At 48.6% G+C, this 16,989-nt stretch overlaps 1 protein-coding gene across 2 annotated transcripts in view; it reads right to left on the bottom strand.

Annotated features, from left to right (window-relative positions):
* CD226 (CD226 molecule) overlaps positions 1-16,989 on the bottom strand; it is a 446,184-nt gene that overhangs the window by 346,950 nt on the left and 82,245 nt on the right. For both annotated transcript variants that reach the window (XM_069620780.1, XM_069620781.1), the window contains exon 2: positions 11,845-12,183. In XM_069620780.1, the coding sequence (XP_069476881.1) occupies positions 11,845-12,183 (339 nt within the window). The remainder of the gene's footprint in view (positions 1-11,844; positions 12,184-16,989) is intronic.

Below are 16,989 nucleotides of genomic sequence, written 5' to 3'. Positions count from 1 at the left end.
AAGGTTGAGACAGATCCTTGTGTACTTACCTCGGAGGAGTCAGGTGAGGAGAAAGGGGAGGTGGACTCGGATCTTGACACATACTGGGTACAATGCAAAGATATAGATATATAATAGTGGCATTTAAGGGAACCAACTCTGAGGCGTCTATGTGTTTTTATAAAGTGTTCTGAACAATGTATTTCCTTGGTTCAGTTCTCTAAAATGCTCTATCACTGCCTAAGAGTATTGCCCTGATGTGCTAGCTGCTGTGTGGATAGATGAGAGAATCAGACAAAAAAGGAGGGCCCGATTCATGAAGTGGGAATTCAGTCTAAAATGTTGACTCCAACCTTGAAAATGGGAATTTGCCATTTTTGTGATCGCTGTGTGAAAATGGCAGCCTCCATCTGTGGACCCCTGACACCCTCTGTGTTTCCCCAATATGTCACTTGTTGATTACTCTGGGTTTTCTGCATTTTCCATTTTACCAATGTATTGCGTGACTTTTATTTTTCGCAAATGTATTTTCCATATTCCACTGCATGTGACTTAAATTAATTTCCCCTGCCTATGAATCTACCCACTCGCCCCTGACTACAGTTTCTGTGCTCTGGTATATTTCTGCCAACTGCTTGCATGTTCCCCTCTGTGTGCATTGTGTCCTGTATTTAACTATTGAATTAACGCATCACTGTTCTTTGTTCCAACAATGCCTGATCAATGCGCTTTGTACTTTTACATTATGATCCCTATGCTTGTGCTTGTTTTTTATCACTCTGGACATTGCCCACTGTTGACATTCACCCTCATTCCGAGGTCAGCGGTAACCTACGGTGCCACCAGCGGGTTGCCACCAACCCGGAAACACTGAATCCGCCGCCTGACTTCTTGGTGCCACTGGGACATTACAAGTCTCGGTGGTGCGGAAAGTCAGGCGGTGGGTTTGGTAACTCCCCATTCCCCTGAGACAGAAGCACTGGCACCGTTGCTAATAGTGCCGGTGCTTCTGTGAAAAGTCTGCCTGCAGGGGCCATTGCGCCAGGCAGTTCTGACCCTGCCGGCACAACAGCCCCTGCAGGCAGACTCGTTGTGTAGTGCTCCATAAACAAGGGTGCCAGTAAGCTTACTGGCACTCTTGTTTCCAGACCACCACACTTGGAATGAGGCCCATTATGTCTTTAGTGTCTATGTGTGACTCTGCCCTGCTACGTGGACCTGTGAGGAGTTCCTGCTATTGGATTTAGTCCACTCTGTGTCCCCTGCACCATGTTGTATGTGTGAGGGGTTTGTGGAATTCTTGAGCCGTGGGAAAGGACTCCATACCCTCAAAAAAAGGTTTCCCCTGTTGTTTGACCTGTTCCCAGCCCAGGCAAACAGTTGCAGCATTTACAACCAGAAACCAGTTCTGCAGCCCATGGCTGACACGCTACATCCCTTCCTGAGAACCTCCTCCACTCCCCAGTCATCTATTGCCCACACCCTGTAATTACCCTCCCCTGTGTCAGCGTACCAACCTGGTCCCATTCATATCTTCCTGAGAATGTGTGCCCACCTGCCCTGCACCCTGTTATTTCCACCTCTCCTTCCCTGGGAACCACACAGAAACTAGTTCTCATCTGTTGTGGGAGTGGGTGAGGGGGGCTCTAGAGGGACACTGTAATTACCCTCCCCTTTGTCATGTCACCAAGCAGCATGGGGGTGGGTACTGGGGCTGGCTCTGGCGTGGGGGGGGGCGTGTTACAGCCTTATATAAGGTTGTGGAGAGAGGACATGGCTCTCTTTTTGGCACACCTTTTTGGTTGCTGGTGGTGTGGTGTGCTGACCATGTGGGTCCTTCCTAAGCCAGGGGTCACAAATATCTTCACACTTTTGTTGATAGTCCTGTATTAGAAACTGGATTTAACAACATGACACACAAGATCACTTCTAGTCAATAATAACTTGTTTGTATTTTTATAGATCAGTGATGCTGTTTTAGCATCACTAACGGGGTAAATCATTTATTTGAAGATTTCCCGGAAGAAATCCTTAGTCCTGAAGATGGCCGCAACATCAACTTCTGAAAAGACACCAGAGATAGTGTCTAATTTATTGTATGGCTGAAAAATGTCGACTATCTCCTAAAAAGACTACCAATGACAGTAGTCTGGTGAATTAATTTCGTAAAGTACTGTTCATTCAGTGATCTACATCCCTGTTTCTCTGATTCTTGTAATCCTTGTTTTAGCTTTATGTTTGATTGTATCATTTATGCACTTACCTGTTCAGTCTCGCTTAAGTACTGTTCTTTTAAGTTTTGCACCATCATTATTATTATAGCTCTATTTTGTTCTGACTTATTTGTACTGTGTTCTTGATATCCACCGAGGAAGTGATCTTTATTGTCATTTGTATGTTAAACATTTTGTAAAAACCACTCCCATCTCTAACTACCAGGCCTGTGTAGAGAGGGGAAATTAATTATTTTTTTTTGTGTTTAGATTGTATTTACACTCCCATTTAAGAATTGATCCCCCTATAACAAAAAATGTGGAAGTTTACCTTTCTTTTGTGATACACATGTGGGTTGGGGACAGAGAAGCTGCAGAGGCCCTTTTAGAAGGTACTCATCCCCCTGCCCGGCCTTACCCATCTCCCCTGGTTCCCCTTCCTCCCCAACCTGTTCTTATATTCCACCAGTGGGCCTCCTGGCCTCTCTGCCCCTGCTCCCCTCACTTCTATCTCCTTCTCTCCTTTGCTTATTTCTCCTTCTCTCCCCTGCTCTTTTTCTCTCTTCCTCTCTCTTTCCCTCTATCTGTGTCAGGGTTCCGTCCCAAAGGTCCCACCGTGGTTTCAAATCTTTTTTCCCACGTGTTGGACATTCAACATATTGAGGTAAACAGCCCCATGCCTCCAGTGACTCTGCTTTCTTGTCCCGATCTTCTGGAGTTAAGCGGCACTTACATAAGCCTCAGGCTAAAGCTCTGTCTACGCGTGTTGGTACACTATGGGTTGTCATGAAGACTCTGGCTACCAATGCACAAACGTATACCTCCTGGATTACGGCGATGCGTCGTGCGTTCTATCAGTGGTTCATGATATAAGCTCCGCCCATCCTGCACAGCGCCACTTCTGAATTTGTTTTCTGGAAGCTGCGCTACGTTTTGAACTCTTGTTTCCTGGTACCTTGACTCCTTGGCTTGTATATTGGATTTCCTGTTCTGTTTGCTGAATTGGCACCACGTTTGTTTATGGTAGCGACTCAGAATGTTTACTGGATGGCTACGGTTTTCCTTGGTACTTCTGCTCTCTTCTGTTGCTGACTCGGAACGTTTACTGGACTGCTACGGTTCTCCTTGGTACTTCTGCCCTCGTCTGCTGCTGAAATCGGAACGTTTACTGGACTGCATCGGAATCTCCTTTCAGATACCGCTTTCCTATTCATCCGCCTCTTCACTTTTTGGTGCTTGGGACTCTACACATGGTATTGGGATTTTACGGACATTGGCGCATCGGTGCAAGGATTAAGTACTTTTGATTCAAGCGTCCTTGTGCCGGCGGGTTTAGGGTGCTACTCATTTCTTGGAACCTTTTTCTGCAATTTCTACGTGGGACACTTCTCTTGTCTTCTGCTTCTGCTATTTCTACGTGGGACACTACTCTATTATCGACAACTTTACTATCGGTAAGCAGAGTGCACGTCAGCCTTTATGTTTTTGTAATTAGATCTATTGCCTATGTAATAGTCTGTTCTGTTTCCCAGGGTTACCCATCACACCCTTGCTGGAAACACTAGACAAAGCTAACAACCTTATAGTGAGTACTGTGTCATATACTTGTTTCAGTCCTTGATTCTGTTCACTGACTTTATAATAATCCTTTGCTTTCTTTTGCAGCCAGCTGTGTACCTTGGCGTAACTCATTTTCGGGCAATACTCACCTCAATCTGTCCTTTTGTACTCTTGAGGGGTATATTGTCAAAAAGACTAAATTGCCTCACAACGTGTCAAGCCACCTCTTCTGATTTAGCCCTTGGGTCTAACAATCTGTCTCTTTCTCCCTCCCTCTTTCTTTGTCTAACTCTCTTCCTTTCACTCTTTCTTTCTCCCTTCTCTCAGCCCTCACCCGCCCTACCAGTCCCCTTATATCCCTTATCTCACTATCTCCCACCAGCTGTTTTCCTCCTTGCTCTCGACTCTCTCCCTCTCACTGCTCTCCAGCTTCCTATTATTTTTACTCTCTCTGAGTCTCTCTCTATCCCTCTCGCCTCCTTGCCAGCAGCCTCCCCACTCGACCTTTTCCCTCTCCAACTCTTCCCCTCCTCCCTTGGAGTCCCTTCTCCCTGCCCTGCATCCAAGGGTACTCCCTCGGCCCGGGTCCTATGTCAGTGGGGGTGCCTAGCTAGTATGCCTGCCACCAATGCCCTGCTTTGTGCCCACAGCCCAGTGCAGACAATCATCCATGTCCAGTGTGTCTAACGTACTCTGCTGGCAATAAGTCTACTTTTATGCCCTTAATAAATCTGTTCTGCAAAGACTTTTATTTTATTCTTCAGTGTTCCTACTACTCAATGTAGTCTGCCTGTTTTTGCCAGAGGAGGAGAACCAGTCCATCTGCATACACAACGCACACTCACTGGATCTGTTAATTCCCTGGCCCAAAATTGTGGCCATGCCTGGGGTCTCCCACATAGCCTTCCCCACTTCGCCTGCCTGCCACGTCCACACCTGAAAACTGAGGAAAATGTTAAATTTTCATTTTGCCATAATGATCCTTTTTTGCATTATATTCCGCACATTTTATAATGTGCCAAATTACTGCCACGTTAGTTTTAGAGTGCCTAGGCTTGTCCTTTTTTAGCAAAATATTTAAGAACACGAGTATGTATTTTTCTTTAGTACTAGTGGTCAAATCTAGTGCTACTCCTGTGTATTATTTATTTCTATGGGGGTTTTGCTGAGTGCTGCCTGCCACCTCAAGGCTGCTTCCAAGTGCTTGATGATGAAATAAATGTGAAAGGACATAACTAGAACCTGACATGACATGATCTAGCCAGATAGTAAAACAAAATCGGCATTATGTCCCAAAACATATTGACTGTGTTCTGATCATTATGATTTCTGAAGCAGACAAGGAAATAGCAGAAAGCATTTCTGAGCAATCAGGAAACAGAAATGGCCATCAAGATATCTTTCAACAAAACACTTCCTCTCTGCTAGTATCTTGTTGTTTTCTTTGCTCCTTCAACTTGAAAGGCAACATCCAATTTAGGGGCCGATTCATGGAACAAACGTGCGCCGAAAATCTTGGCGCAAGCAGGCGCAAGCAGCCGCATGCATGAAAAAACAGGCAGACGCGCATGCGTGCGATTCATGGAAGTCCCTGCGAGTGTTTTCCTTGGGATGTGCGCCAAACCCAAGCGTGGCGCACACAGGCGCACACATCATTGCAACAGCTCAAACTCCGTGGGCGACGCGCACAGGGAAAGCGCACAATGTCCGTGCACACACCAAAAAGGGGGCGGGACACGGGGCGTAACACGCAGAATGGGGAACAACGCGTGAAAAAGAAGGCGTAACTGGGGAAGTACTGCTGGGAAGTACACAGAACGCCCACACGCACGAGAACCACACGTATTCATGGAATCGAATAGGGCAAACCCCTGCATGGGCAAAGACACGCACAGGCCTAAACACGTCCGCCACACAAAGGCAGGCGGTAGCGTCCCTGCGCATTACAAAAGTGTGCACAAATAAAAAGCACGTATATACTGAGTGGGGTACGTGTATTACTGGGGTTCGCGGGAAGTTTTACACACGAAAGGGCCCTGTGCGAGTGGGGTACGTGGATTACTGGGGTTCGCGGGTAGTTTCACACGTGATTGGCCCTGTGCGATTGGGGTACGTGTATTACTGGGGTTCGCGGGAAGTTTTACACGCGAAAGGGCCTTGTGCGAGTGGGGTACGTGTATTACTGGGGTTCGCGGGTAGTTTCACACGCGAAAGGGCCCTGTGCGAGTGGGGTACGTGTATTACTGGGGTTCGTGGGAAGTTTTACACGCGAAAGGGCCCTGTGCGAGTGGGGTACGTGTATTATTGGGGTTCGTGGGTAGTTTCACATGCGATTGGCCCTGTGCGAGTGGGGTACGAGTATTACTGGGGTTCGTGGGAAGTTTTACACGCGAAAGGGCCCTGTGCGAGTGGGGTACGTGTATTACTGGGGTTTGCGGGTAGTTTCACATACGATTGGCCCTGTGCGAGTGGGGTACGTGTATTACTGGGGTTCGCGGGAAGTTTTACATGCGAAAGGGCCCTGTGCCAGTGGGGTACGTGTATTACTGGGGTTCACGGGTAGTTTCACACGCGATTGGCCCTGTGCGAGTGGGGTACGTGTATTACTGGTGTTCGCAGGAAGTTTTACACGCGAAAGGGCCCTGTGCGAGTGGGGTACATGTATTACTGGGGTTCGTGGGTAGTTTCACACGCGATTGGCTCTGTGCGAGTAGGGTACGTGTATTACTGGGGTTCGCGGGAAGTTTTACACGCGAAAGGGCCCTGTGCGGGTGGGGTACGTGTATTACTGGGGTTCGCGGGAGGTTTCACACGTGAAAGGGCCCTGTGCGAGTGGGGTATGTGTATTACTGGGGTTCACGGGTAGTTTCACACGCGATTGGCCCTGTGCGAGTGGGGTACGTGTATTACTAGGGTTCGCGGGACGTTTCACACGCGATTGGCCCTGGGCGAGCGGGATACCACTCACCTTCTGCCTTGTGAGTAGAAGAACGCGTAGCCAACACCCACCCACTGTATAGTAATAGCGTGTGAACCCCAAAGGCTGGAAAACACACGCCAGCACCCCACGAAAAGCATGTACAGAGCAATGGAAAGCCACGTGGGGTCTTCAACCCGTGCCAGGGCAAAGCCCGTGCGCGATACGTCACAGATGCGCTTACGCGCTAAGGGCCTTTGGTCCAAAGAAATCGCGTACGTGTGCTGACGCGCTTACGCTTTGGGCCTTTCCTCGGATTTCACACTGACGTGCACTTTTTTCACGTGTCAATTCACTCCGTATCAAGCTGGCCACGCGTACACACAGGGAAGACCACGCTCCTGCCCTGAAGGGCATTTTCCTGCCCCCCAGAGTCCCGAGCACGCTCCCACCTGCCATCTGCTGCTGCCTGACTGCCTGATGCCCACGTGCCCTGCTATTTGGTGCCTGCACGTCAGCCAGGGTTCCAGTTGCTGTGTCCACCCCTGCTGGAACAGAAGACTCCCGACTGGGATACCATCACTCCACAGCCCAGCCTTAGGACCCAGTTGCCCAATCACGCCTGCCTCGGGGGTGGCCATGTTTGGGTAAACACCATCTGAGACCACTGGCGACCCCCAGCCAGAGAGGCAGAGGGCCACCAGCTTCAGCGTGAAGGAAGTTGGTGTACTGATGGAACATGTCCTGGGGCATTATGATGATCTCTTCGGAACATCACGTGCCAACAAGGAAGGAAGGGAGAGGATCTGGGACGACGTAGTGGTTGCCATCAACGCGGAGGGGGTGGCAAACCGCGACATCAAGCACGCCAAGAAGCGCTGGGAGGACGTCAGGTCAAGGACCCTCCACAAGGCACGGCGCCTCGTGGAGGGGGGCTGGGTCAGCATGAGTGACATCCAGATGAGGGTCTTGGAACACGTATGCCCAGTGCTCCATGCCCAGATCCTTCAGAGGAAGACCCGTCTGGAGTTGAGCGGTAAGTGGCCAAGCATTGGTGTGCGAGACAGGGCATGTTGCAGTGTGCTGGTAGTCTGATACTTGCCTGTATGTGTGACATGGGCCATGTATGTATGTGTGTGTGCAGGGACATCATGGTCATGCATGTGAGACCAGTAATGTGCGAACCACATGGTTGGTGCATGAGTTCCAATGCTACATGGGGAGCTGTATGGCAAATGCACACATGAAAGCATGCCAGTGTCTGTTCTTGCACATGGTGGGGGTATGAGGGATGGGTGCTGCTGTCATGTACATGTGTGGTGCACATGTGTGTGTGTCTGAGAAGTGTGTCTGTGACTTCGATACGCCATGGATTCATGACACATGTCCGTGATGATGTGAAGATTCACTCATGCAGTGCGGTCACCGTTGTATGCACTGTGTCTATCCACTGTGTCTGTGGTGTACAAGGCATGATGCATGACCCTCCGGTGATGTGTGTGCATGGGATCAGTGTGAGACAGGATGCATGTGAGCTTGAAGGCAACATTGTGATTAATAGAGGCCCTTGTACATGGATGCTGATGTTGATTGCAGGCGCCATGCCTGTTCATGCATGTGTGTTGCGTGCATTCCACCTGGTGGGGGTTGTACCACTGGTGCAAGTGGTGCAGTCCAGGGCCAGGGTCAGGAGGCAGCACAGGTCACCACGGAGGGGCCTGTGCATGTCCCTGTCCTTGACCCTGTGACTGCACCACCATGCACCAGCAGGGAGGCCCTGTCCCAGGCCCGTCCGCAGGTAGGGGAGAGTGCCATGTCATCTGCCTCTCCACTACCTGCGGACGAGGGGTCCCATGAACGTATGGGCTCCGTCCTGATTGGTGTCGCATTGCGCACACGTGATATTCGTGATGACGTGCATTCTTCCTGGGCAGAGAACGCACGCCATCACGAAGAGCAGCGTGGCGACGTGGCACTGTTGGGAGGGGCCCTGGTTGGTGGGTTGCTACATGTGACGCGCACTCTGGCGGACCTCTCCTCCTCTGTGGAGACTATGCGCCAGTCGTTCTCCCTGCTGTCTTCCAGCCCAGATTCCACCAGGCCCCCCTGTGGACCTGGCCTGACCAACACAGCCAGCTTGTCCCATCCCTGCCACAGTCGGGAGTCGGCGGTCCAGCAGGGGTGGACACCACAACTGGAGACCAGCTGATGGAGGATGTGCAGGCATCATCGGACAGGGCACATGGACAGCAGCAGGAGCAGGCTCTAGGTGGGAGCAATGATGGCTCGGGGCCATCGACATCAGGGGGGCAGGCATCGGCCAGAGAGCAGGAGGACCCTGGAATGGATGTGTCTTCCGTGTGGCTGCGGTTGGGCCAGCGCATAGATGCGGAGCGGCGGCGGGCAGAAGAGGCGCGACTCACCATAGTCAGGGCGGAGTTCTCCATGCATCGGGCGTTGAGGCGGGCAGAGTGCCTCGAGACGACTCACAGGGATTTGGAACAGGCCATGAGTGCCTACCTGCGAGACCTCGGGGCCAGGGCAGAGGCCCACCTCCGGGACATCGACATGGAGTTCGATGATGCCCTGGCCTGGGACACCACAGAGTGAGCCGCAGGACTTGCCTGCTGCCATTGTATATAGTTAGATAGTGTTAGGTTTGCTTTCCTTTTCATTTTTATTTTGGTTGCGCTTGGACAATGCACAATGTTTTTGTATATAGTTTTTTATTAGGTAGTATTTTTGGTAAGTTTCATTTCATCAGTTGGGCTCATGAACCCTGGATTGTTCATTTGTACATAGTTCACCATTGGATTATTCTCATTGTTTTTTATTTTCACCATGGAGCAATGAATTTCACTTTCTTTTTCCCTTGGATTTGCTTTGTTGGACTGTGACTTTGGACACCATTTCTTTTGGATTTCTTTGAATTATGATTTCTTGTTTTTTATTCGTTTACGGGCATGCAGCATTTCTTTAATTATTCCCATTGTTGTGTGATTTCTTTTAATTACATTCATGTTGTGTTTAATACATTTTTTTCTTCATACTTCGATGTGTGGTATTATCTCATTGGTTTCATGCATGTCATGATATGGGTTTTCACATTCACTTGCACCCATTGTGTGTGTGTGACGGACATATGTTCATTTACACACTTGTCTTTGGGGTTGTATCATGTAATTGCCTTTTATATGTGGGTGGATGCAATACTTGGTTGGGTCTTTGGGCTGGGGAGGCTGGCCATAAGGGCCATGATTGAGGATCGTCATGACGTGGGGGCAGGGGGACATGAGTGGGACGTGAGTGGGGGCCTGCTGGCAGGTGCCCCGCACTGCTGGGGGCTGGGGGTGCAGGGGGACATGAGTGGGGGCCTGCTGGCAGGTGCCCCGCACTGCTGGGGGGGTGGAGGTGCAGGGGGACATGGTTGGTGGCCTGCTGGCAGGTGCCCCACACTGCTGGGGGATGGGGGTGCAGTGGGACATGAGTGGGACATGAGTGGGGCCTGCTGGCAGGTGCCCCGCACTGCTGGGGGGTGGGGGTGCTGGGGGACATGAGTGGGACATAAGTGGGGGCCTGCTGGCAGGTGCCCCGCACTGCTGGGGGGTGGGGGTGCAGGGGGACATGAGTGGGGGCCTGCTGGCAGGTGCCCCGCACTGCTGGTGGGTGGGGGTGCAGGAGGACATGAGTGGGGACCTGCTGGCAGGTGCCCTGCACTGCTGGGAGTGGGGGTGTAGGGGGGCATGAGTGGGGGCCTGCTGGCAGGTGCCCCGCACTGCTGGGGCTGGGGTTGCAGAGGGACATGAGTGGGACATGAGTGGGGGCCCAATAACAGGTGCCCTGCACTGCTGGGGGGTGGGGGTGAAGGGGGACATGAGTGGGACATGAGTGGGGGCCTGCTGGCAGGTGCCCTGCACTGCTGGGGGGTGGGGGTGCAGGGGGACATGAGTGGGGGCCTGCTGGCAGGTGCCCTGCACTGCTGGGGGGTGGGGGTGCAGGGGGACATGAGTGGGGGCCTGCTGGCAGGTGCCCCGCACTGCTGGGGGTGGGGGTGCAGGGGGACATGAGTGGGGGCCTGTTGGCAGGTGCCCTGCACTGCTGGGGGGTGGGGGTGCAGGGGGACATGAGTGGGGGCCTGCTGGCAGGTACCCCGCACTGCTTGGGGGTGGGGGTGCAGGGGGACATGAGTGGGGGCCTGCTGGCAGGTGCCCCGCACTGCTGAGGGGTGGGGGTGCAGGGGGACATGAGTGGGACATGAGTGGGGGCCTGCTGGCAGGTGCCCCACACTGCTGGGGGGTGGGGTGCAGGAGGACATGAGTGGGACATGAGTGGGGGCCTGCTGGCAGGTGCCCCGCACTGCTGGGGGGTGGGGGTACAGGGGGACATGAGTTGGTGATCAGTAGAGCAAGCTGACATGTGGCTTGGCTGGGGGGCATGCCCATGGTGGATGGGCTGCCTGCGGGACATGACCAGGGGTGCAGGGTAATCCCCTGTGGTGTGGGCCGCCTGCAGGGGCCATGGAGGGAGTAAAGGGAACACCTGGGAGGACTCACACTGCCAATTCACGTGTAGGACTCCCCGCGCACCCCCGAAATACACGTACCCTGCTCATATCGCGCACACTTCACCACACTGCAACTACACATAAGCCGCACCAACAGCACACGAGGAATGACCACGATACGATACTTGCACCAAAGTTCAGCACACGGTGTATACCGAGATGAAGCTGCCAACAGAACACCACTCCTCTCATTATCCTACTCCCTCTTCACCTTACTAACCCATTCCGCCTTCTCGTTTACAGTTCCGCCAGAGCACCTGGGTACCAACTCCGTTCGTGATGGTGCGTGGTACAAATACCTTTAACATTTAACATTTAACATTTAACATTATTAAACACATTTTTTTTCTTCACAACCACAACTCCAAAATCAATATTGGTATTACCACTGTGTGCCTCTAGCCTCATAGACCTCAGGGTGGGGGGGTCATTATTGATTGGGATAATTACCATTCCCAATTTATGGCCACAGGCGAAGTTGGGAGGTGGGTCATTATTCACCAATAATGACCCCGCCAGGGTCTATACTGCAAATATGTTCCCACAAATCCCTCCCTCACGTGTACACATGGATTATTGTAGAAAACGCTTAGCACCCCTCTGTACGATACCTGCTTGAATAACGTGTATCTTCTTTTCCCAAATTCCATCTGGAAAGGCATGAACAGAGCACATATGAAGACCTACATCTTCCAACAAAGTCTGGGTGAAAAAGAGTGACTTGTCGTTTGAGTGAAGATCTAAGTTCACAAAGTCAACTCTATTTCTGTAGTTTTCATGAACATTGATGCCATGCTCCCGGTCGAACACTGCAATCCTCTCTTTCTTCAAGTCTGTGTTCTTAGACCATGTGACCTGCACTATTGTTGAGGTACCGGGGTAGTGGCACTTGAGAGCCATGGTTTGTGCAAGCTTTACAGTTTCATCTGCAACAGTCCCATCCACTGAGCCTGAAAAGAAAAAATGAATATCAGTTTTGTATAACCCATTCCATGTAACGTTATCTGTGGTTTCTACATCAGTGGTCTTTTTTCTGTGTTTTCCTTTATTTACTTAATTTTGTTGTTGCATTTGTCTTTTTATAAAAGGAGAGCACATAACCTCAGCCTCTTTCCACCTTTACTTCCTTAGCTCTTCCGCTATTTGTTTGGTTTTTCAATTCTTTTCCTTAGAAGAATGCAGCCAAATGTGTTCCCACCAATGTGGATGTATGCGTATGCCACGCAGATGGAAGCCATTGGGGCAGGCGCAGTCACCAGCAAAGCAAAGCAAATTAGCAGTATGTTACATTCATGCCTTCTCAGTGGTATCCTAATCAAGTTGTTTAAGAACTCGGGAGTTCCAGGGTTATGATAATGCCAGTCCTGAGGTGCAGCCACTAATCCCCCCACCACATTGTGAAAAGTGTGTGTACCAAATTAACGCCTACAGGGTTGGGCTTGGTTTGTTAACCATGTTTTTCTGACAAAAGCAATTTTGTGGGGTCCGGGGGTTGGGGGGAGGGGGGTAGGTGGGTGTGTGTGCCTGCGTGTGTGTGTAGACACACTCCTTCATTGTGAAAAGGCCCAACCATGTTGTGCACAGGGAAGTCAGATGAAAACAACTCCTTTCAGGACTCACACATTAGCAGATCACTTTGCTTTAGTCAGTCTTGTGCTGCAAACCTCTTCTTTTGATCACACAAAGCAAAGTGTGTGTCCCGACTTAATCCCTGTAGACTTTAGACCTGGTCTGTCAGGCATGCTATTCTCAAGAAAGCCATATATCTGATTGGCGTGTGGGGAGGTAGAAAGGGTGCTGGTGCTAACCTTGCCTTGGAAATGTCCACCAGAAAAAATGCACCGTCAGTCTAATCAAACACTTTCCCCAAATATTCTATGATTGGAGTTTATACTATAAAAGTATACCTCTACGAGAATAAAGTATTTTAGGGGTCAAGAAATAAAAGTTGCCTACCTGGTGACTTTTTACAGGCGGCATTATCATTTGGAACTGTGGAGAGTGGAGGTTCTGCATGTAAGGTAAGTGTGCACTGCTGCTCCCTGTGGTATGCATGCTCTGGCTTTGGAGCAAGCTTGCACTCTTGTTGACTTGGAAGTACCCACTGCTGTCTATAGTGTACTGGTTCTATGTGTGAGTGAAGTTTTTATGGCTGTCCAATTGATGTACCATTTCAGTGCATGAGTGAAGTGCCCATTGAAGCGTGCCTTCTCACTCATTGGGTGTTTCTACCACTCCTCAAAGCAAAGTAGCACACAGTGGGTGGAAGTTGCACAGAACCGCGATGGCTAGGTATGAGTGTCACACCTAGGAGCACAGCCTCGCTCAGCCGTTGTGAATACCGCACACCAGAGCATAGTTGCACCCATTGAACATGAGTCTCAAAACGTACAGCAGAGTCACACTTTGTCAGGGGTCTCATCCCTGAAACCATCCTCATTTATCAGATATAAGTCTGATGTCTTGGAGCACAGTCTCAGATATGAGTCTCAACTGTGGATTAGAGTCTTCCTCATTGGTTGTGAGCCTCATATCTCGGAGCAGTCTTTGAGCAATATATTTTAATTATACTACACAATACTACAAAATAAACATAACAACAACTCCATATCAGTCAATGAACAATCAGAATATTACATGTATCTGCACTTTCCTTCCCAGCCCACTTTATCAGCCCATGCTCTTGTGGACTTCCTACCCATCATTTATGATATGCTATTTGTCTTTTAAACTGCACGTATCACCATCTTAGCAGCCTTGTTATTGTAGTGTGACCCCACCAAAGGTGGCAGCTACACCTTGGTGTCTGGGTTTAGAAGGAGATGGGGCCAAGGAGAGCTGGAAAGGAAAAGAGGAGGAAGATACAGTGTACAAACTTGTTTAACAAAACAACATGTAGGGAAATTACAACATGGCGGTGAGTGATAGTGATTATTGTGATGAGTATATTATTGTCAGTGTTTTGACCAGAAGAAAATGTGATCAGAAGAAGAGATGAGAGATTCCCATATTGGCCAACAGATCTATCGTGGAGGCTTTTATTATTTTCTTTACATTTTTGTATTTTGTTTCAGCCAAATTATCGACCTTTCACAACCAACAACATAAAATCCCATATAACAAAGTGAAGAAAAACAAAACAATTTAAAGTCAATTCTTACTAATATATCCAGCCCAAAATTCGACATTTGTATGTTTTATAAAACCCAATGATTCTAACACCCTGATAACACTGATGGTCAATTGAACTTCATGCCCCGCTATCAGCTTCTCCCAAAACATCTCTCAGAATAAACAGTCTTCCCGATCCACAAAGTGCTCCAGAAGCCTTACTCTCATCTCCCATGATCCTTTACACTCGACCATTATGTGCCTGAAAGATTGTTTACCCTCCACTTCACATAGGGGGCAAACTAAGGCAGCCTGACAATTCCTGTTGCGACAGCTCAGGGTCTCTTCTGTGTTATCCAGATTCAAGTGAAATCTTAAAAATTCCTGTCTATACCTCAAATTTGGGAACAGTTTATAGCACCTGGCCAAACATCCTCTCGACTTATTATATATTGAGAGAGATTTGGCCAGCTTTAACTTGCGCATATTGGTGATTGTGTGAATCCAATACATTCTTTCCAGAACCTTCTTCACCCCCATTGAATAAGAAATTTAATTTTACATCCGACAATCGCATTTGCACAAGACTCTAGCCACCAAGCTCTTTAGATTTGTCAGGAATGGGCTTGAATCCCTGTCCATACAACGCTGTACATCAGCATATAAAATGTTTTCTTGTGGGGTCATTATCAGTCAATAGAGCGAGATAAGCCACCACTCCACTTGCATCTACATAGAGTAGAGGCCTAGCTCGTATCTTAGACTGACCAATGGGAGGCTCTGGGGAAGCCTCAACACCCTATTCCACATTGACCATTCGATCTTAGTCCAATTTACTTTGCCAGATAATGGCCTTAAATCGACACCATACATAAGGGCATGAAGCACCTTTGTGAAGTAGAATCCTAAAAGCGGGGAAAACGAGAATTTACAGTATGTCTCCATTAACTTGGACATCTGGCATGATAATTGAAGCACTTTCCCACTCAAGTCCTGCTCAAGTTGTGCCAATATCTGCAATGTGTACAATCTAAAACCCAAATAAATCACTTCCTTCTATACTGGGATCACTTGCTCTTCTAACAACCACTTGAAGAGTGAAACAGATTTACCAGGTATTTTAAAGGGCACCATTTTAGATTTCCTTGGATTATTTTGGAGTTAATTTACTCTACCGTAATCACCCAGAGCTTTTAATAAACATTGGAGGCTGGCTGCAGTATAGTCCATAAGGACCATATCGTCAGCTTGCGTTAGCCACATCGTTGGTTGTCCCCCGATCTTTGGGATTCCTAATGTGTGAGGTACCAAGTATTCATCTGAATCTGCCGGTATAAATTAAAGAGAAGGGGGCGATTATGCAACCTTGTCTTACTCCCTTCTTTACCCGAATCCCAGGGGAGAGGAAACACTGCACATTTAATCTGACCTGCAAGATGGTTTTCTCATGCAGGGAGATTAGAATTACCAATAAAGACTTTTGGATCCCCCAATTTTCCAGCTTTGTCCACTGGTGCTCTCTATTGATCGTATTGAACACCTTGGACAAATCTATCCATTTGTATAGGGGTGCCAATACCTCCCCCCAAATGAGCACAGATAACATGAAAGGCGGTTCAAATGGTTCCCTTATTGCAGAAACCAGGATTATAGTGCCTTTATTTAAAGGTAAAAAGTGCACATGGCACTGCACATATTTGGATTTAGATGACCTAGGAAAAGCAATGGAGACCGATGCACGAGATGGTCTTTGGCAGCATCTTGCAGAGAGATAATTGAGTCTGGGAGGTTAAACTTGGAACTTGGCAGGAAAAGCAGACAAGATAAAGATGAAAGTTGGATACATTTATCTATGTTGTTAATAAGGAGAGCGTACTGAACTTTGTGTAGACCAATTTGACAAGACCAGCTGCGGTATTTGGCATCATATAATAGAGGTTATTTATTTCTCCTTGGTATAAAGACACTAACTGACTTGGCAAGGCCTCGAGAAGATGATAAGGGATTGACAGTGATGTGATAAAGTTGTTTTTGGCAGGCGTTGAAGAATGTCATAAATGTGTCTAGCTGGGTCTAAAATAAGCTTATCAGTTTGTGCGTCAGAAGAAATTGTTAATGCCAATTATGACTAATGTGGGATTGGTGTACAAAAGACTATAAAAGCAGTAGAGAGGCATAATGTATTTGAGAGTGTGTCTAAAGCATGTCTTGAACCTACATTCAATAAAGACTGCTGAAATACTCTTCCAGGTACCTGTTTTTTCTTTTACCTATTTCTCTGAGATGTGTCCATAAGATGCCAGAAGTTGATGAGAAGAAGACCCCCCATTCGCATGTACCATACAAGACCTGACCACCCTTCTCCCACAAACTTTCACATGCTAGATTCATGATCAGGCCATTCAAAGATGTGGATACGCCTTTTCTAAATCCTATTTGGTGATTCGATAAGATGTTCTTTTCCCTAGCCCAGGTTTCCAGTTATCTTAATATTACTCCTGAAAAGATGTTGCTATATACATCGATAAGGGAGATCAGGCAGTAATTCACTGGATCCGCTTGATCACCATTCTTGTAAATAGGGACTACTATTGAAGTCTTCCAATAAACCTGTTATATAGGATTCTCTTAAACAACTTTGATAG

The sequence above is a fragment of the Ambystoma mexicanum genome, chromosome 5q (genome assembly GCF_040938575.1).
Source record: "Ambystoma mexicanum isolate Mex_15411 chromosome 5q, UKY_AmexF1_1, whole genome shotgun sequence".
In the NCBI taxonomy this organism is placed as follows: Eukaryota; Metazoa; Chordata; class Amphibia; order Caudata; family Ambystomatidae; genus Ambystoma; species Ambystoma mexicanum.
The sequence above is the reverse complement of the archived record's forward strand: the minus strand, read 5'-3'. Positions and strand labels throughout refer to the sequence as shown.